Raw genomic sequence first — 21,104 nt, 5'->3', positions numbered from 1 at the left:
TTATTGTTTCCCAGAAAATTTCATATCTATCTGGGGCAAAAAGAATAAAGATTTACCAAACCAGTCAGATAAAATTCCCCTAAGCTTATTTCAAGTTCTTTGGAAATTTTTAGCATGTAGTACTGAATTTGATGATAATTAGTCCAAGCATTAGCAATGAGAGAATCAATTTTGTTTTCACAAGAATTAAAGCCATTCAGTTTTAGATCAGAAAAGTGCGCTAAGGGCAGTCGAAAAAATTGCTAAGAAACCTTGAATCATAGCAGCTTTACCAGAATTACAACCTCAGAGCATGTTCAAGGATTCAACTTCAACAGTAGTGAAGGGAAGAAGAAACAGATCATGTGTCCTGCTGCCATGGCTTTTGTACTCAGGAATTGATTGATGATCACAAGACATGCTCTCCAAAACCAGTTCTAATCATCAGCACAGCAGCCAGTACCGGACACAGCATGTAGTTTCAGATTTCTGGATCAAAGGTTCAAACTGAATGACAGCATGTTCAGTAATCAAATTAACCCTGCCATGAAGCCAATTACCTTAAAATTATTTACTCAAATTTCTCTACAAATTTCATTTACATTTGATATAGATAATCCTGTATGTTGTTGAATAGAAAGATTTTTGTTACAAGGGTATTCAAATATTTGATTTTCCGTACCATCTGAATCAGCTCCTCCAATATTGTTGAGAAAGTGAAGGCACGACAGTCGCCAAAGAGGCAACAAGCGAGGTGCAGGAATCAATAAACATCTTCAATTGTGTAAATTACATTGCAACTAGATAATGTTCAAGTGAGGAGGTTGATAAATTCAATAGCAGTAGCTACAGCCCCAGCTGTGATAGTATCCTTGATAATCTTGTCCGTTCCATTGTTGCTGGCTGCTGAAATGAGGAACCCTGTTATCGCACCACCAAGCATTGCATTCTTCTGCAAGAGCAAGAACATGTTAATGCAAAGCCTATGATTCAACCAACAAAGTAGAGAGATCTGCTCTGTTATAATTTAATCTTCTGGTTCACTGGAACAGGAACTACACAAATTTATAGCTGAGGGTCTGTTATTTACTATTCCTACTGCCATTACCATTTTTACACCTGTTTCAGTCATGTGAAATTTCAAAATTTTCCATTGCATAGATTACTGATTCATACCCTCCGGTTACCTTATACAAATAACAATGATAGATCATGCTCATTTTGTTTGATCAGATATATAGCAATAACAGATTGGTACCGTAAGTTTATAACAGTGTATAATTTCAATCATACTAGATGTACTCCCCGTGCATAACTATCTCTTCTAACTGTTAATAAAATTATATTAATACAACACATCCAAATGAGAAACAATTGAGAAGTCTACCAAGGAAGAAATAAATAATTAACTCAACAAATGTTGAAACACATTCTAGCATAGGCAGTCATAGATTACCCAGGTTCTTGTACCACTGATCCTTTCGATATTATGCTCCACTCCTACATACACACTGGTCACAGTTCCTGTATTGAAGTGTGTGGCGCACAAACATAACAAAGTAAACACCAGTTTTATACCAAATAGGAAATATGGTGCAAATATGCAGCAATAAATTTCATTGACTTTGAGAACTTAAAAGTTAAGATTACCCCAATATACTCCTTCTTTACACATCCTCTTTAGCTGCAATTGTAGCAAAAGGTCAGTGAAAATAGAACAAGCCTTTTATGTTCATTGTTTTTTAGGGTAAGAATAAATAAAACAAACCATTCATAGCTGATTTATGATGGAACCTCCATAAACCGTCATTTTTATACAACACAAATGCATTTGAGGGTTAGGTCCATAACCAGGAAATACATTTTAGGTATCAAGATAGTGCTTACAGTACAAAACTAGTTATTTGTTATTTGGCATGCATAATTTCATGTCATTTATTGAGTTCAGATTATTAATCAGGTTAAACAAGGATTCAGTTTCATCATCTCATGAGCATGAAGCAGAGACTCTATGTTGCCTCTAAGTTTTCCAGTCTGAGTGTTACTGATAACTAAGCTTGTAATACAATCTCAAAAGAACATGAGAACAAATAAGGAAAATCCCGACTCAGTCATTCAAGCAATACAAATTTTAGAAAGCCAACATTTTAAAAGAAGACCTTATTTCATACATGCGAGTTGTTTTATCAACGTAAATGGCATTCATCCAGAGTAAGTGGTCATAGCATAGGCTACATTCTGTATTGGTTCCATATTTACTAAAGTAACAAGGACTTATCTGTCAAAGAGATCCAGCTTGTGTAATTATGTATGAAGTGATAATTAAAAATTTTAGCTGGAGATAAAAATGCCTTAGAATCACTTTCTTTTTTGGCTAATTGAGAAAATAGTCAGTGAGACATAGACTTACCTAACATGGAAAGGCTTTGAATCCCATTCTTCATCAAACAAAAATCCAGTAAAACACTCAATTTACTCATGGGAATATACATTACACAGGTATTAAAGAAAAGATGGAAGCTAATGCAGAGTATCTGGAACCTATTGAAGACCAAGATACAACAACATTATTGTTTAACCACAAAATGAAGAAGAAACAAGACATTAGAGGCCTGATTTTAGTTGAACAATGTACAAATATTTTAAGCAGGACATGTAAGTCTTTTTCTTTTGTTTTACTTTTCACAAAATGTTGTTAGAATAAGAAACAGAATTACATTGACATACTCGAATAATTTCACTAAAAAATATTTAATTTTGACAAGCTCTAATTGACTTCACACTGGTGAAAGAACCACACGATAGACATTACATTAAGCATGGACCTAATATTTGACAAATTAACAAAGCAATCCAGTTTGTACTTACAGCAACCTCAAATTTTCTTTTGCTGATGCTTCCTGAAAAAATATAACCACGCAAGTCACATTTGTGAAATTAATAACTCAGATCGTATAATTTGATCAAAGATACTTTTAGGTTTGCTTTGAGAGGGAATAAGGTTTAAAATAGGTAAAAGAAGATCATAGCATGACCTTTTGTCAATGCAACAAACAAGCAGAAATTTCATGAGCAAATAAATTAACAAAGAACTTTGCATGTTAATTATGAAGATAGAAATGTATGGATGTCGAGATTGCATATGAACTGGTCAATAGCATCAAATGGACTCATCCACCAAACTAGTGCTGGAGTTTTCCATAATGGGCCAGTGACTAGTGACTTATGATATTCATGGTATCCAGGTATTATATACCAAGACAACTAGAGGATTTTCAAACTTTTGTTGAAAAAGACCGACTCCAACGATAACTTGCACAACTTGCAAATTAACGTGTACAAGTGGCACTGAGGACTACGTGCTTATCGAGTCTCCAACATGTGAAACATTTCCATGATGATCAATTATGCTGGATTTGCTGCAGATCACCAGTGGTTTGTTGCAAAAGCATAGTCAGTCTCTCCAACTCAAATTGGATAGCAGAAATAATCACATCACTATGAATGACTCATCATCGTAAAAGCATCATCTATTTATTAGAGACGAAAAAACATAAGTGTGTGCATTCAGGATCTTAGAGGCATAAAGTACGCTAATTACGTTTCTTGAGAGTGAAAAGAAATCACTTTTTGATTCTAATTGTTAGACCTTGTTCCAACAAAACATTCAACAGCATAGAAACCGCCACAAATGCTAGCCAAGTTAATTCTTTGATTCCTAACCAAGCTATCATCTTCTACTCACAAAACGATCAAGAATCAGCGTCAGTAATCCTCTAATTGCATTTGACATCGATGTCCATATCAGCGATCAAAACAGAGACCAACTTACCTGCACCAATCCAATCAATACCAATACTTGAGAAAGAGCAGTAAAATCAGTAAAAGGGCAAAAGAAAGCACAAATCAGGATTAAGCGGCCGCAGAGCAACCTTTCCGCACGCATTGATACGCTTCCTCCGCAGCAACCCTGGAAGCAGCGACCTGCGTCAGCGGCAAAAGATCAAACACGTTTGATGGAGGAAATAGGGATCAAAGGGGAAAGAAGGGGACGGGCGAGATAACGCAATTAGTTACAGTTCCGATCTTGAGGAAGCCATCGACGGTGCGGTTGAGAAAAGGATTGCCCATGTCGACGGTGACATAGACCTCGGGCGCAGTGATGGAGCCGGAGAAGGTGCTCCTCGGCATCTCTCGCCCGCTTGGTTGCTCACCTGCTGCTTTACCTCCTCGGAGCCCTCTACCACCTATCTATCTATCAACAAGATACGGAGCACAAGAGAAGAGACCGAGAGAACGTGACGAGGAAACCAATTCCGGCGCTTGCATCAAGTTCGTCCCTTGCTGGGCTGCTTTGCTTGCGACGCCCGTTTCCATCTCCTCCGCATCAAGTCGGTGGTTTGTGGGAAGGGCTAATTACATATTAGCCCCTATAATTAATTATTTTTTTAAATTTATATTATTTTTTATATTTAGAAAAGTAAAATATTTATCTTTATTTATCCTCACAATTTTATTAATAAAAATATCATATGTGATCAATGGTAAATGGAAACGAGATAAACTCAACACATACTTGGTAAACTCTTGATATTTTTACCGATAAAATCATGTAAGGAAAAATATAATTAAATAATTTATTTTTATAAATATAGATATCTCAATATAACTTTTAAAAATATAGAGATCGAAATACTAAAGATAACTAATTATAAGGATAATTAGCTAACATACTAAAAAGTTTACATTCTATCGGCCCTAATATTAATTTGGACTATATGAGTTTGTATGATAAATTTGGACTAATTTAAATTTATTACTAATAGACTCCTAAAAAAATCTTTATAAATAAGTATAATTTCGATAAAAGAAGAGATAAAAAAAGATGTTATAGTCTGAAAAATAAAACTACTACCATTAATAATAAGATATAGATAGAGAAAGACCTAAAAGATTTATGTCTCCTACTTCAAATAATTAAGACTTTACTATCTTAATTTTATTATTATTATTATACTGATAGTCCTTTATCGACCTAATTATTTAAAAGATGTTGGAGCTTATGTTAGTAATAATAGATATGACAATTGGGGAGAAAATTAAGTAAACTTTGCCAAGCAAGATGGCAGCAGCACTATCACACACATGCATGCCTCTTCCTGGTCACACATTCACTGCATGCAGAGAAATCATATGAAGCTTAGCTTAAAGATGGACAATCACTTCGTAAGATATAAAGCTCTAGAAAGTGAAGTGTCTGCCATCTAAAACTCCACAGCTTCCCATATCAGGCATCAGAATCCCATAACAAAGTTGAAAGTTCATTTCAGCTGATTGGGATTATGTCAGTATTTCTAGTGAAAGAGACCAGTCTGTTGTATGAGTCTCTTGATCATAACAAATGTAATTATTAGGCATCGGAGTCCCTTAACAATGTTAAAAATTCATTTCAGCTACCTCCTGTGATTATGTCACTATTACAAGTGAGAGGACAATATGTTGTATGAGTCTCTTGATCATAACCAAGTACAAAAAACTGTGAATCATGGATTAGATTTCTGTCCACCCATTTTAAACAAAATATTTGCATGAATAAACATGAGCCAAGCTCAAAAAAATTGAGTAGATTGCTCTATGTTACAGGTAAGTGTATGTAATTAGCCCAAAACATGTGCCTTTCATTGGTTATTTGCAAAAACTAACCAACTGAAAGAATTGACTCTAAAAATTGGAACTTCAATGTGTGTCTGCCTCCAAATAACGGCGTCATATTCTCAGTATTGCTGGGTGCGAAACTCTTTTCCACCTTATTTGATTCTGGAATGAAAAAGGAAGTGCTATACACCTCAATCAGCAGCTACGCAGGGAGAGCCTCCATCTCTCTGATTTGATTGTCCGTTTCTTGTCATTAGTAGCAGGCTTTAGCAACCTTTCTGATTCAATTTCCAACTCAAGCGAGGCTTTCAGCCTTTGTAGATGTCCGACACACTGTCTATGATCAGAACTACAATTTTGTTGGTGCTTCTTATCCACATTGTGTTTCCTCTCATACTTGGAACACCACTTTGCTTGTAAATAAGCCAGTGATCTCCATGGAGGCAGCGGCATTGAATTCTGCTTGAGGGAAAATTTTGCAGCATCGACCATGACCTGCAAGATCTGTTTAAGTCTGGGAAAGGAGCCAACAAAGACTACCGGTAGGGAACTCAATATAGCATCATAAGATTCAACTGCCCTTGCTATTTCAAAGTGGCTGCGAAAGTCAATGTCGATGATCAAATGCTTGGAATCCCCACCATCACTAACAACCACATCGATATATTCATGATCTCCTGTCATAACAAACAAAAGGGGCGAAAAGAGCGCAAAATTAGTTTTGACAGCTTCAAGGACCTGCATGAAGATTATCTGAGACAAAAAGCAAGGCAATTATATGTACCTCCAGGAACCTTGTCAAAGCCTTGCCATCTGGATGAGCATACAGCAGCATCGTAACCAGAGAGTTTCAGGAGCTTCACCAATGACTGCCTTATACAACTAGCATTACATTGCTCTTCCTTGACAAGATAAAGGTCCACTTCATCAATAGAAAAGAGAAGGGAACCGACAATGGATTGCAAATCATTCTCATATTGAGTCACAGCACGTTTATATAACTACATAGCAAACGACATAAGTTTATTAGTGCTTTTACAAGGTGAGAATCACATGTTAGCTGTGCTCTATCTCACATAAGGTTAAAGGCAAATCTCAAATGGAACTATGTTCACCATAGTTTTTGAAACAAATCAGAAGAAAAGGAGTAGATGTGTTGAATGAACAACAAATCAGAAGAAAAAGAGTAGATGAACAACAAGAGTGACAAGGAAAATTTTATAGAACGAATACCAAGCCAATAAGTAGATAGCAATGCAATTAATATACTCAGGTCCCAGATCATCAAAAATAACATCATTGAAACTCCGAGGGTCACTGCAAGTACTTGCTAACCGCTATCGAATACATAAACTATACTGATGATGGATTTTAAGAAAAATTAAACATTAACAACTTGTTCTACCTCATTGGGAGTTGCACTATTATTCTTAGATCCCTACCTCTCAGACAAGCATATACAGCTAAAAAGCCAAAAAAACTACAATAGAGAACTTCAAATAGACTTAAACCAGTCATTTACCATATCTCGTTCGTAACAATAGAAACATTGGTATGGGCAAACCTATGAACAAAGCCTCCTCCGACATACATGCAAGAACATATGAATGATGAGAATTTTATGTGCTTGATCTTGAGGCTTCTGTGGTCTAAGGCAAACTGAGAAGCTTCTTCACGTGGGATGAGTGAATTGATATACAAAAGACTCTTAAATATGAATGAGAATTGAGAAGTATAACTACTGCATGGAGAGCAACCTTTTCATCCCTTCTAAATAGAAGACCAATCAATTGAAGATAATACCTTCAATTGTTTACGGATCAGATAAGACACATTGCGAACACTGCATAAGCCTAATATCAATCAATCAATCAACAGGGCAACTAATTCAAGTTCGACAATCATGACTGATGCATAAACTCACTCAATTCATCAGAAAGAGTTAATGCACATAAGACATTCAATTGGGCAAGTACTAAAGTTTCTATCTTTAAGCTCAGGTATACCATCAACAGAAAGACTTAAATCTCCGCCAGCGGAAGTGTTCTTATATCAGCCAAGATCCAGCAAGTTTTCCCTTTTATCATGAGAGGACTGAAAGCTAAAAGAATGAGATAATTACTCGAAAGGCAAGTGGTATACATCTAAAGGTAAAAAGAAGAGGAAGAAGAGGAGGAAGAAGAAGAAATCAGGATAATTAAAGAATTTGACGACTAACCAAAACTTTCTCAGCAAGGTGAGCAAGTTCTGAGAACCGAGAGTCGCTGTCGCTGCTATAACGTGACTCGGCGCTGCCGCTTCCGTTCTCCAAGAAATCACATACCATCACTGCCAAATCGTGCTCGCTTTCGTGACTGAACCCACCACTCTGGCCTATGACATCCCTCCCCTCCCCACCATTGAGCCTAGCCCACATGTCACCTGTGGCAGTGCAGATCCGGCAGTCGTCCTCTCCGCCGACGGGCCGCCGATCCAACGCCCGGGGGCACTGCTTTGCCGGCCACCGCCGAGCCAGCGCCGGCGCGGACGGGGTCTCCCCTACCCAAACCCCAACTTCCGGAGCTAGGAGCATGGCAAACGGCGCCCGACCCCTTCTTCGATCCAATCAGGCAAACTTTTGACCTAAAAACCCAGTTTTTTTCAGAAGCAACAAACCTGAGTCCAATTCGTCCGCAATAAAATCCAATTTCCCGATTCCGACAAAAGTTTTCAAGTAAAAGAGAAAAAATTTTAGGAATCGGGCTGGTTTAAATCATGGAATTGTATTTTTGGGATCCAAATGGGGTTTTTGGCGGAAGAAGGCCGTGACAACCCAAAAGGACGAGAGAGACGGTGGAAGGCATCGGAAACGACGGCTTTAAATAGACGAGGAGTAGGCCATGGAAGGACTAAATTGGCCCTTCGAGAGCCTTTTGATGTGTCTGTTAAACGGCCGCGGGCCCAAAGCCCTTTTGGCGAGCTGACAGGTACGCGATACGGGAAATCGAGGCCGTCTGTTCGTCATCAGACGGTACGTCTCGATCTCCCACGGGGTTGTAGGTTGCTATGTCGGATGTTCCTGCAACGGCCTGGGCAGGAAACACGTACCGACTCACCATGTCGAGATGGCCCCCATTCCTAAACCGGCAAGATGGTTGCGGGGACCCACTTCGTTGAAAAACGTGTTTCCTGCATCAAGTAGAACAGCTTGTTCATCAAATTGCAACCTGTGGTGGCGGAAGCCGGAGGACACTTCTATTTTTGGATCAGTTGACCGTTGTGGGTTGTCACTGTTACAACTGTGTCCCTAATTTATAGTAGCCAAATAGGGAATGAATTAAAGATATGACGTCACCATTACAACTATATCTCTAATTTATAATGGTCAAATTAGGCATGAATTAAGGATTAGGTGTTACAGAATATTATTCTTAATTATTGACAGATAAATTGAGGATGTGATAGCCGCATTTGTGTTTCTTGGACCCCATTTAACATCCTTCAAAGGATAATTAGTAGTATCATAATTTATTTTTATGATTTTTGAAAATTATAAGTTTAATTTCACTTGTTTTCTATTAAAATTGATTTCCCTGACAATAAAAGGATATTATTATATTTGGATACTCAGGATAGTCTGTAATGCTGCAATGATATATTCCCAATATTGTAATATCAACAACATGAAGCACAATAATCAAACTTGCATAGCATTTGGCATTCAAGAAATGTTACAACTCCAGATACTATTAAAATCGTGTTACTAAGACGATCTCCAGAATCATATCTTCTTGATGAAGCAGTTGAAGATGTCCCTATTGTCACAGAATGTCCAACACAACATTTAATATGATTAGATACATGAAGCTTTACCATGAATGATGCAAGATCTAAAAACTGATTACCATCAGACAAATTATTATGTTGTTAGATAATTTACAAAACAATCTAAAGAAATTAGTTTGATATTTGCACATTGGAAGAATTGCTCCTTGGTCAACGAATGTGTGTCCTTCCCAGGGACCAAACTCCAGTATCACGCACGGGAGCCTACAAGGAAGAATCACGATTAATCCAGAGAATTCATATAATGTTAGTAACTAGATGTTAGATGTTACTGGTGAGAATAATGCAATTCTTACTGGTGTTTTCATCGAGGGGAAAACATTCCAAAACCTCAGTGTTTCGTCACCTGCTCCGGTCACTATAGTCTGCAGAAAGGTAGAGCAAAATGAGTTGCATGTAGCAATTGGTCATTATAAGTTGAACTATCACCAGGGAGGTAATGTCCCCGGCCATTTGTTTAACTTGCCATCAGATGGCAAAAACACGTAGATGTTTTTCATAACAAATTCAAAGGACCAATAAACGGGTGAGGAGACAAAATGTGCTTGAACATTCTTTACCTGTCCATCAGGCGACATTGCAAGGTACAGTACGCGAAGTGTATGGCCTGTTAGAGTTGCTACCTGTATTGTGATGTTTCAGTCAATTAAGCAATGCAAGAAAAGTTGGAAGCTAAGTAATAATCAAAAGCTTCACCACAATTCTAGTCTATAAAAAAACAACTTAAAATGAAAAAAAAAACCAGGAGAATAAGAACACAAATGTGTACAATTCACTAATCATGACAATTTGTTGTCAAATCTCACTTATATGCCATGATATGAAAAATGAATGTGGACTGATGAAATGACATTTCTTTAGGTAAAAGATGGAGATAAAAACCATTTGATATATGAACAAAAATGGAAATTTAATGAAACTACGTAAAGGATGCCCACAAGTGAAGAGGAGAGATGCTAGAGTTTTCAAAACTCAAAAGATATCATTTGTGTGTCACATATATACAATATCCTTAAAGAAATAACAAGCCAAACCATCTGGTTTAAAAGATTCAGCTTCAGTTGAGACAGGATATGAGATTTATAGCCTTGCTGTTTCTGGCTTCTTTATATTGCAATTTTACTATATTAAAAGTACAATTCTTTTCCTTGCCCTAGAAGAATTTTCATAGACTCTCAACATAAAATTTTTGTATATATTTGGATAAGGACTTATTCCTCAAATATTCCAAACTTATATTACTGACTAATGTAAATGGCTTTGTCGAATGATGCAGAGTTATTATTTATTGTTCCCAAGAAGTCTACCTTGCAATTTTACTATATTAAAAGTACAATTCTTTTCCTTGCCCTAGAAGAATTTTCATAGACTCTCAACATAAAATTTTTGTATATATTTGGATAAGGACTTATTCCTCAAATATTCCAAACTTCTATTACTGACTAATGTAAATGGCTTTGTCGAATGATGCAGAGTTATTATTTATTGTTACCAAGAAGTCTACCTTGCAATTTTACTATATTAAAAGTACAATTCTTTTCCTTGCCCTAGAAGAATTTTCATAGACTCTCAACATAAAATTTTTGTATATATTTGGATAAGGACTTATTCCTCAAATATTCCAAACTTATAATACTGACTAATGTAAATGGCTTTGTCGAATGATGCAGAGTTATTATTTATTGTTACCAAGAAGTCTACCTTGCTAAGAGACGGATACTTCCACACCATGATTTGGTTCTGGGAATAACCATGAGTACTAACTAGTTCATTGACATTTTTACTCCATGCTAGATTGCAGACCTGCAGAAACCAAACCATATAAGCCAGTAATTACACTGGTAACTTTTCATAGCAAAAGATAGATTTTGAACATACTTGACTGCCTGTATCGACACAGTTAAGCATGTTTCCATTACAAGTGTTCCAGAAGCGGATGCACCGGTCAGCTGTTCCTCCTCCTGATGCAACAAGGCTATGCTGGTGTGGTGACCAAGTAATGGCTTTAACTGCAGCTGTATGCTCTGTCAGTTTCAAAAGTGGACTTTGAGAGCGCTGGTTCCAAATTAAGAGCTGTTTCATAAGGAAATCAAAGGACCATTGCATTAGACTAAGCAGCTATACATGAATTATTCATGCTTATCATGGGGCCAATTTAACACGGATGAATGAATTATACACTGACCTGATTGTCATTTCCACCAGAAGCTAGTTCACGGTCATCATGAGACCATTTTAATCCACAAACCTGATGCAAACATGATAAGTTTTTTAGAAGAAACTAGGCTAAGAGTTATATAAGCCTTCTACAGACAAGATGATTCATTTAAATGATCAAAGTTCAGAACTATGACTATCCTTAAGTAAATATCAGATGAGTTTATTATCAAATACCAAAGAAAAAAATATCTTTCTTCCTGCAACAAACTTCAAGTGGCATGTATTGAACATTTACCTCAGATCTGTGGCCTACAAGCTTGCAAACAAAGTCGCCTGGAACTCGAAGGTCATGGTGAAGTATGTTCTTGTCTCTACTCCCTGAAGATAAAATACATGAATTCCATGCCAACACTCCAGTTCTTGTTAGATGGCCACCCATGCTCCTAATCTTCTTACACCTTGTGCCATCCCATATCTGTTAAATATATTGTCATGAGTAAAATTGCTAGAACATGGTTGATTATGAAAAACTTCATTGTTCTCATGATATAAGACAAAATTTAAATAATTTTAGAGTTTGTATTGAACAAGATTTTCAACACCAACATAAGAATGCTAATATGGGGATCACCAGCACCATTTGGTTTTAGCTAAATGTTGTACTAAAGAAGATCTCGAGAGTCTCTCTCTCTCTCTCTCTCTCTCTCTCTCGAATATATATATATATGTATATATATATATATACATATATATACATATATATACATATATATATATAATTTCTGCAGGAAATTGATACACTGATGCCATGTGGTCACTGATTATGAGAAAGCAATCACAATCTGATTGAGATGGCTGCTCATGTGCAAGTAAGACAGAGGTATCCCCTCCTCAGTAACCAACATTACTTGTTCCATGGTGAACTCGATTCTTTTTAATGTAGAACTATTGTGGTATTCAAAGTGGTCAACTTTACTTGTTCAGTACCTGGTGACCTCTCATTTGTCTACTTAGCCTCAAACTTCTACCAACAAAGTCCAGTCACGTTTCAACATAAAACCAGTAAAGCCAAAGTGACCCACTATACTCAGAAATTGGAGATAACCAGTAGTACGAACATACCTGGACATCTCCCAGACTTGTTCCGATTGCTATATAAGAGCCTTCCCGGCTCCACTGGATTGCAGATACACCATCTCTATTTCCCAAGTCACACAGTTTCGTCACCTGAGATCATGAGAACAAGTTAGTATATTGTTGATGAGATTATCACTGGTTTAAACTGTGCAGATGAGGCATAGCCAGTCTCTCCATGAACCAAATCCACCAAAAGAAGGATCTTTTTTCTTTTTCGTTTTAATCGAGAGCTAGATCGATGGTGATTAAGACCTTGCTTGTGGTTGCAGACCAAAGATATACGCAGGTACCCAATCCTACAGCTAAAGCGTTCTGCGAAGACCAATCGACAAGATTCAGGTAGAAATCATCCTGAAGCGAAGGGGCATCCAAAACCTACAAGACATCGAATCACAGTATTAGCCCTCCCTGTTTTCTGAAATAGAACAAGTCGTATCTTTTCCCCCGTTCGCTGCTTATAACGAAACCTCACCTTGTGCGGCGTCTTAGGTATCTTCCGGGGCACTTTGGGGGGCGTGGAGACCTCCACGGCCGTGTCATGGGCTGCCATGGAGGTGACCGAGAACGGGGAACTCGGGGCGGAGTGATCCATCTTGAACCGGAAGAGGTTCTTGCTGGGGCTTATGGGCGATCCCTGGGCGCCCGGGGAGTAGGGGGCGGGGTCGTGTCCGAAGAGCTCGGCTCGTAGCAGCCGGGAGTAGGCGTCGTTGCCGCCCTCTTTTGCGGGGGACGGCTTCTCCGCCAGTGCGAAGTTCTGCAGCCGGGAGGAGGACCGGCAGGGGATGAAGCGGTCGCCGTAGGTGGTCTTGGATGGGGACGGCGTCTTGGGGATGGCCGGGAAGTGGGCGGCGGGGATGGAGTCGAGGCGGAGCGAGGACTCCATGCCGGCCGGGAGGTTCAATCGGCTCTTCCTCGACTCCATCGTTCGGATCGCTCTCTCTCTCTCTCTCTCTCTCTCTCTCTCTCTCTCTTCAAGCTTTCAGTTCTCTGCTTGAGCTTTGATGCCCTTCAGGAGATGGAACGAGAAAGCTGAAGGGTGAAGAGTTCATTCTAGGGTTACATTCCGGTCTTTTAAGCCTTGGCTGAGAAGATGCGGTCGTGCTGCAACGGTCATCCGAGGCGGATCCGAGCATCCATGGTAGGAAGACCAAGTAGCCGTTGGAAGCAGGGAGATCTCATGTGGCAACCAAGACAGGGTGCAGGTCCACCCTAACCCGAACCCAGCCGGGTCCCTCGTGCATTCTGCCAGAGCCCCACCTGCGAAGCGAATATGAATCCCGGAACCCTGTGCGCCCCGAAAACAGGCGAGCCGCGGGACCCGCTCCTCGTATCTTAATTAAAATATCGACGGCATCTGACAGGTCAGAAACACGGGCCTGACGTGGGCCCCGCGATCTTGTCACTGGAATCACCACATGGGTAGGGAAATGGAACGACGAGACGGGTAGGAAAACGTATTGGTCTCGAGGAGTCCATTCGTTAGTAAATACTGTATTATACCTTCTTTAGGTGTACGACACGGGCCACGACATTCTCCTTAATGCCTTGTTCATCCCTTTCCATAGCAACAGCGTCGAACTCTTCGCAGATTTTGCCCACACCATTAAATCTACAAATGCAATTTTGTATATGTTACAACATCATAAATACACGGCTAATAAACAGAAGCACTTGCCATTATACCTTCCTAAAGCATCAGCATCGAAAAATATTGCTCAGATTCTTTACCAATGGTTGGTTTCCTTGCACCCAATGGACCATCAGCAAGACTGTTTTTGTTCTCCTTCAACACCATGTGCACAATGAGGAGCATATTTAAGTCTTGCAGCAAAAGGAGAGACAGAGAGAGAGAGAGAGAGAGAGAGAGAGGAAGCAGCGATTCACCTTGCCCAATGCTCCACCTTTGGACGAAAGCAACAATGCAAGCGGTGCCACATCATTGGAACAGAGCACTAAATCTTCGATCTCTGTTTCTAGTTGTTCCAAGCTGTTCTTCCCTAGTGCTGGAAATAGTGTAATCACCATAACCCTCAAACTCATGAGCAACCTCCTCTGCTACTTTGTATCTTGAATCACGTTGAACTTCTTGTCCTCCTTGTTGTTTGTTGCTTGATCCTTCAACAATTTCAATGTCAAAAGAATTAAGGTTGAAATTATGAGAAGAGACAGAAAGCAAACCGGTTTTCCCATATGACAACTTCTCAGCTTCATCATCAAGGTCTAGTGTCATGGTGGCAATCATAACCTTCACTTATGCTGTGGCTGTCATTGTAAGATTCTTCACCTGGTTCTTCTGACTCATCTCTCATGTCTCTTCCACAATAGTGTGATCGGTGCTTCTAAATCGATCTCAAAACTTGCACTTAGACAATGACAATGCCAGGTTCTCATGATCATATTGTAGCTTCCCTTTCTTGTTCATCTCAACCCAATTAGTCAACATTTCCTTACTAGAATGAAAGTTTAAAGGTGGAAACAGAAAAGGTCAACCACCAAAATCAGTGAAACTCAGAAGAATTCAGCATATGAGAATCTTAAGATTGACTTTAATTATTTGCAGTACTCATGAATATACCAAACGCGAATCTTAGAACAGGATAAGCAATACTTCTGTTTTCTGGTTGCCATGCCCTGTGCTTTAGGCCATCTTTAGCCAAGGAATAAGTACTTGGATAGGCCCTTTTTTATAACAACTCCCATATGTAGTTAATCTCTAGGGTTTACTCTGGGAATAGGCTAATATCTGCCCAATCATCACAGCCAATTGAATAATCACTTAGAAATCCCTCAACATGTTACCCCATATGACTACTGAAATTATTCTTTTGATAATGAGAGAAAAACAGTATTTATACCAATTTGCCAATTGCTAACAACAACATCCACTTTTCCTATTACTTTCTCGTGAGCACATAGTATTTTTTTTTCATTTTATTTATAAGATAGCTAATCTTATTTTATTTATATACTTACACTGAATCAAACATAAGCCGATCCTCAGCCAAGCCGAATAGCTCAGTAGGTCAGGACATACTACAAGTTCTCAAAAAAGCTAAAGAGTTGAAATGAAATGAAACTTCTTCACAAGCTGACAAAAATCCTCATGAGCTAATTTAAAGAAAAAAGACACTCGCTGGACCCACATGGATTTGATGGACTAAAGACATAGGATATCGTAGAGAAAACGCTAATTAAATCATACAATTTAGTGAAATCTACAAGAGTCTTAGACATGTGTGATCAATTAAAAACAGGAGACATCATCCAACAATAACAACTTTAAAGAGTAAGCAGGCTGATGGTGGCAAAACATGTAACATACCACAACAATATATATATATATATATATATATATATATATATATATGTTCTGATTTCGTAATCCCAGGAAATGCACCTAGAAACCTTGGTAGGCATGTCAACGTTAAGTTATTCATGAAGAATAGCAATACTACAAGACATCATAAAAGTCCTCAACTTTCCAATGTGTTTTTTGTTGTGAAAGAACTCAACTGATGAAGAATGTTCACATTACTAAGAGTTGATAAGGTGAATGTTCTTAGTTCAGATTGGCTGAGTATGCTAACGTAGCTAACGTTGTAACAGATGGCACTGGTTTCTAAGCCAATTTATAACAGAGAGATTCGGACCATAAGTAAAGCTATGGACTTCTGTATAAAGGAGGTTTAGGATGTGATCAGAGGAAAGAAGCTGTAATTGGTGGCCCGAAGTATGCGTCTTAGAAAAGGATACCAGGACATGCCTGCAACTTGGATTGCTGACGCAAGGAAGGCTGATTAAGAGGGATGTTACAACATTCACAATCTCTCTTTTTCCTGAATGATTCAGAGAGTATTCGCACAATGCCTGGAAACAATGGTATGCACTGCACTATCATTATACGAGGAGGTGAGAGTTTGCTAACAGATATGAAGGTAAATGAATGGAGAAAAATGCGAGTGTAAGAACAGACAAAGATGCTGTCCAAACCAAAAATAATGACTTGCGGGACAGAACCCCAATGTTCTCCTAAAAATGCCTATAATATCTATGAAACCTAATCGCCCAGAATCTCAATTACTACTGAACGATTTGCACTTGAAGAACTTCTTAGATCACACAAAAGGTGAATCTTTTCAAAATGTGCAGCAAATCGATGCCCAAATCATCTCTCTCCCAGGCTAAGTTGACCAAAAAAATAACATTTCCTTCATAATTAAACTCTCTAATTTAATTCCGTAAGGAATATGTTGAAGCTAAACGTATTAAATCTGATGCAAGCAAAGCCATGGTTTATAATTCTCCGAAAAATATTTTATTTTCAATTTTTTTCCTGAAAAAGGAGAACCAGAACTAAAGAGTAGGAGGAGTGTTTCCTAGGGTATGAATTAAGAACACTATTACATGAATAATTGACCGGAAAAAGGGAATCTAAAGAGCACCTGTGATTCAGCGGGTGATCCGGTCGTTCATACATGGCTCGTAAAGGATCGGTAACTCCAAATTGGAGAGGAGGCGGAGGACGAGCGAAGGAGATACCTTCGCGACTCTCACTGCAGAGTTAGGAAGTCACTGACTAGGCAAACAAGAACGAAACATAAATCCATCGTGTTACCCCCGAAAGGATGCAAGGATCCCGTGGTGGGTCCCGCACCACGAATACAATTCTCAGGGGTCCCTGCGAAGGACCCACAGCAGATATCCAATCAAGTACTCGGTAGCACGCACGTGGGTGGGTCGGTCGGTATATGAGAGCAGCGCAAATGAGCCTCCGCAGATTATATCACCAATCTCTCTTCCTTCGAAGAAACAACATCGATGGAAAGGGCATCCGATCAAATTTGGAACAAGAAAATAAAAGAAAAAAAAAGCAGAAAAAAGAGAGGATATTTGTTCATCGGGCATCGGGTGAAAACTGATTTCCTAAACAGAACTGATGATACAAAGCATTGAGCCCCTGAAGCTTTGCAAGCATATAACGCCTTATGTCACAGATATCTAGTTGATTCTTTCCAACACATTGATACACGAATCGAGAAGATACAGATTAGAAATTGCTACGATGTTCGCCGACATCATCTATTTACAATGAAAGCATGTCTTTCACGAAAAGTTTGCTCCTTTGCGATCGAGATGTTCATCAATGGGAGTATTGTGCATTGGATTATCTTTTTCTGGTCAATCCAAACGTTTATGTATCGTCATCAAGCAATTGCATTGCCTCGACTTCGTGAACGCCACCTGAAAACTGAGCCTCCTTCATGTCTGCGAGAGAATGAAGGCTGCGATTCTGAGCTTGGCCTCGAGGAAAAAGATGAAGACGAGGAAGTGGACCGCGACAGCCTGAAGAATGAGAAGAAATTGCGAATGGCCCGACCAATTCCTCCACCCTCACTGCCTCTCGAGGTCCATGAGATCCTTCTCGGAGCTCCGTTGTTGCTGAATTCGCCATCCATCTCGGTGTAAACGGCCGGGAACTCTCGCTCCCCTGCTCTCCTGCTCCCTGCGAACCTCCCCACTGCGAAACCCCCACCTGGAAGCCTCCATATCGTCAGTCCCACCGTCTCCCCCTCGTTTCCAGAGCCAGCGGCCTGCTCATCCCCTGCCACAGCCCTCCCTCGCGCATCCGTCGGCACCTCATGGCGGCAAACAGGGCACGTGTTCCGGCGCGAAAGCCACGGCAAGATGCAATCTTGATGGTATATGTGCTTGCAGGGCATCTCACGGGCCTCGGTTCCGAGCTCGAACGGATCCATGCAGACAGCGCAATGGCAATCTCTCCCGATGTGGTCGTCGACGATCTCTATCGTAGGCATTGACTCGATGGCGGCCTTTGACGCCGGCGAATGCGCGCTTCCCATCCCACGACCGATGCCGTTGATCTCTATCTGGGCGAGCTGCTCGAGGAGGCGGTCGAAGCCCGAGCCCATCAGGAAATCCGAGATGCTTTCCGGCAACGGGCGGAGGCCGGATCCGGTTCCGTCGTCGTAGAAGAGCTCGAAGCTGGAGGTGGTGGCGGCGCGATCCGCGTCGCGGGGGCCGTCGGAAGGGCCGCGGAGGACGATAACCGGATTAAACGGGGACCGGTCGCCAGCGGACGCTCGGCGGTTGCGGCGGTACCTGAGCTCGGAGGGTTCCCGCGGGCGGGCGGCCACGTTGGACCCGTCGCTACCGAGGGCGTGCGCGGCGCCGTCGGAGGGGATTCGGCGGCGGCGGCGGGACTCGTTGGCAGGGGAGAGACGGGTAGGAGGTATTTCCACCTCCTCGAGGAACCCGCCGTCGCAGTCGGGACAGACGATGGCGTCCTGCGGCCACACCCGGACGAAACGGCTACACCGGTAGCACCAGTACGAGGACGCCGTCGCCATGGAAGAAGGCATCAAACCGAAGAAGAAGAGCAACAAAGATCCGAACTTTCCCTCAAAAACAAACGAACTTAGAAACAAAAACCCCGAAATTTACGATCTTTCGACCGAATCCCTCAACGAAACGAATCAAACGACTCAAATCCGATCACCATCTCAAAAGCCTAAAACTTTCCAAAAACAAGGTGCAAACCTACCTAACTCCTTTCTCCGAGGTAGGATTCCTTCGAGGAAGGAGGCGAAGCCACAAAACTGGGTGGAGCTGGAGCTGGAGGCGGGACTTGCGGAGGCCGAGTGCCAGGAATTAGGGGTTTTATTATTAGGTCGCCCGAGCACCAAAGGCGGAGCCGATGGCACATATATTTTGGCCCATTCACCGTGTAACGTGTCGAGCCCTCACTGGGTAGATAGATGACGCCGTCACTCGACCAACGTGGACTTACGCCCCTCGGTCAAAGGAACCAAGGGAGGGCGTAAACAAACCTCCACGGGGGTCCCACAACCAATAAAGAGCAGGTAGGCGAGAGGGTAAATGAAACGGGTGACAAGTGGCCACGTCTTCGTCCCCCCCCCCTCCCCCCCCAACCCTAATCCAAGAATAAGAAGCTTAAAATGAGTTTATGATGGCTTATTAGGACACAATTACTGTTCAATGGCATTATACTAACCCCAATAAAAAGCCACAGCCCAACAAAATCATGCCTTTAGCACAACCTTTGAGTCGATCTAATGCCAAATGATGGGTGAAGATCCAATTTTACTGTGGTGAAAGTGTTCCAACTTTGGGAGCATTGGATGCCCTATCAATGGTACGCTTCACTTTAGTGCCATCAGATCCGCAATTAGGTTGTGCCAACTAAGATAAATCATACATGGCTTTCTGCGAAAGCCCCCAACTTTGAGCTCTCTCAGCAACTTGTGAAGTGTGTTGTGGTAACTTTTTCTCTTTTTCCCCCCACTCCTTTTTTTCTCTTTCTCTCCCATTCTTTCTGATATGCCACTGCTTTGTCCTCTCCACAGAGTTCAGACAAAAGATGGTTGACTGCACATGAGCCCATGGCATCGAAATGTGCGCAGATGCTCTCTCATATTCCCATACATCTACTGAGTGCTGCACTTAATCAGGGATTATGTTTGCTTTAGGACCCATTTCTAAGAAGGATGAGTGTTCCATTCCAGTGGGAGGATCTTCTTTTGAAGTGTGTGAATGGCAGGAGGGGATGGAGATTGGCATGTGTAAAGTGTAGCATTACAGTGGCAAGCTTACTTTAGTCAGATTGGGATAACACATGCACAAGGTACTTTCAATGAGATATCAACTAAATGTTTCTCTGTCTTCTATGTGACTCCTGCAATTTGTGGTCCTAATGACCATGACACAAAGGTGGAATGCCAGCATAAAGTCATGGATGCTTCAAACACTGATGGGTAGTAGTGCTATCCAAAGGATGTCTGTCTAATGGTGAGAGAGTACCTTTTGGGCCATTGTTATCAAGCAGCAAATTGTCACCTCTTCATGAGTGCAAGAAGAATTTTGTTTTGGTGAGAAGAAAGACAAGATGATGGGGGCTTTCATTATTAGGAGCTTCCAATTGAAAACCTTTACTTTTCTTAGTGGTTCTGAGTTGTGATCCAATATTGGTTCCTACCTGCCTTGCCTTCAGTTGCTATTAGATTTTTTCATATGATAAATGGTTAAGATTAGATTCCGATATCTTATTATCAATAATTTAAATTTTTATTAACCATATTAACTTGTCGTATTGACATGATTCGATTTCATGATCTTATGAATTAAAATTTTTACTATGTAAGATAGCTCGACTTTAGTAAGTGAAAATGTGTCGAATAACATTTTGATTTCTTAATTTTTAATAAAAAGATCTGATATATCATCATCAAATCAATATTATAGTATAAAATTTATTAGGTAAGTTTCGGATTGTCAATTAGTAATTGAATTGAAGTTAAATGGTACCTTAG

At 40.3% G+C, this 21,104-nt stretch overlaps 4 protein-coding genes across 10 annotated transcripts; all 4 read right to left on the bottom strand.

Annotated features, from left to right (window-relative positions):
• Nucleotides 1-526: 526 nt before the first annotated feature.
• Nucleotides 527-4,378, bottom strand: LOC103984153 (outer envelope pore protein 16, chloroplastic). The gene is made up of 6 exons (XM_009401594.3): nucleotides 4,057-4,378; nucleotides 3,912-3,963; nucleotides 2,848-2,879; nucleotides 1,630-1,663; nucleotides 1,436-1,503; nucleotides 527-931 (listed from the first exon to the last, which is right to left on the bottom strand). Exons 1-6 carry the CDS (start codon nucleotides 4,168-4,170, stop codon nucleotides 791-793), a joined length of 441 nt encoding a protein of 146 aa, XP_009399869.2. The 5' UTR covers nucleotides 4,171-4,378; the 3' UTR covers nucleotides 527-790.
• Nucleotides 4,379-5,506: 1,128 nt separating this feature from the next.
• Nucleotides 5,507-8,479, bottom strand: LOC103984152 (uncharacterized). 4 transcript variants are annotated; one of them, XM_018826313.2, is made up of 4 exons: nucleotides 7,853-7,994; nucleotides 7,641-7,735; nucleotides 6,419-6,635; nucleotides 5,507-6,311 (listed from the first exon to the last, which is right to left on the bottom strand). In XM_018826313.2, the coding sequence occupies exons 2-4, from the start codon at nucleotides 7,641-7,643 to the stop codon at nucleotides 5,830-5,832; spliced, it is 702 nt and encodes a 233-aa protein (XP_018681858.2). In that variant the 5' UTR covers nucleotides 7,644-7,735; nucleotides 7,853-7,994; the 3' UTR covers nucleotides 5,507-5,829. The 4 variants fall into 4 exon arrangements, with proteins under 4 accessions (XP_018681858.2, XP_009399867.2, XP_009399868.2 ...); XM_009401592.3 differs by lacking the exon at nucleotides 7,641-7,735 and having other exon boundaries at nucleotides 7,853-8,479; XM_009401593.3 differs by lacking the exon at nucleotides 7,641-7,735 and having other exon boundaries at nucleotides 6,419-6,536; nucleotides 7,853-8,479.
• Nucleotides 8,480-9,342: 863 nt separating this feature from the next.
• LOC103984149 (B-type cell cycle switch protein ccs52B-like) lies at nucleotides 9,343-17,343 on the bottom strand. 4 transcript variants are annotated; one of them, XM_065108191.1, is made up of 14 exons: nucleotides 17,199-17,343; nucleotides 14,641-14,871; nucleotides 14,440-14,539; nucleotides 14,257-14,365; nucleotides 13,229-14,132; nucleotides 13,009-13,131; nucleotides 12,742-12,846; nucleotides 11,915-12,094; nucleotides 11,645-11,707; nucleotides 11,338-11,532; nucleotides 11,161-11,262; nucleotides 10,020-10,082; nucleotides 9,756-9,824; nucleotides 9,343-9,663 (listed from the first exon to the last, which is right to left on the bottom strand). In XM_065108191.1, the coding sequence occupies exons 5-14, from the start codon at nucleotides 13,676-13,678 to the stop codon at nucleotides 9,610-9,612; spliced, it is 1,404 nt and encodes a 467-aa protein (XP_064964263.1). In that variant the 5' UTR covers nucleotides 13,679-14,132; nucleotides 14,257-14,365; nucleotides 14,440-14,539; nucleotides 14,641-14,871; nucleotides 17,199-17,343; the 3' UTR covers nucleotides 9,343-9,609. The 4 variants fall into 4 exon arrangements, with proteins under 4 accessions (XP_064964263.1, XP_064964261.1, XP_064964262.1 ...); XM_065108189.1 differs by having other exon boundaries at nucleotides 14,641-15,206; nucleotides 17,199-17,338; XM_065108190.1 differs by having other exon boundaries at nucleotides 14,935-17,317.
• A 317-nt stretch (nucleotides 17,344-17,660) lies between these two features.
• LOC103984148 (E3 ubiquitin-protein ligase RDUF2) lies at nucleotides 17,661-19,467 on the bottom strand. The gene has a single exon (XM_009401589.3). The coding sequence runs from the start codon at nucleotides 19,134-19,136 to the stop codon at nucleotides 17,961-17,963; it is 1,176 nt and encodes a 391-aa protein (XP_009399864.2). The 5' UTR covers nucleotides 19,137-19,467; the 3' UTR covers nucleotides 17,661-17,960.
• Nucleotides 19,468-21,104: the final 1,637 nt, after the last annotated feature.

This window comes from Musa acuminata, chromosome BXJ2-5 (assembly GCF_036884655.1).
Source record: "Musa acuminata AAA Group cultivar baxijiao chromosome BXJ2-5, Cavendish_Baxijiao_AAA, whole genome shotgun sequence".
NCBI lineage: Eukaryota > Viridiplantae > Streptophyta > Magnoliopsida > Zingiberales > Musaceae > Musa > Musa acuminata.
This window is presented reverse-complemented; position numbering and strand designations above follow the sequence as displayed.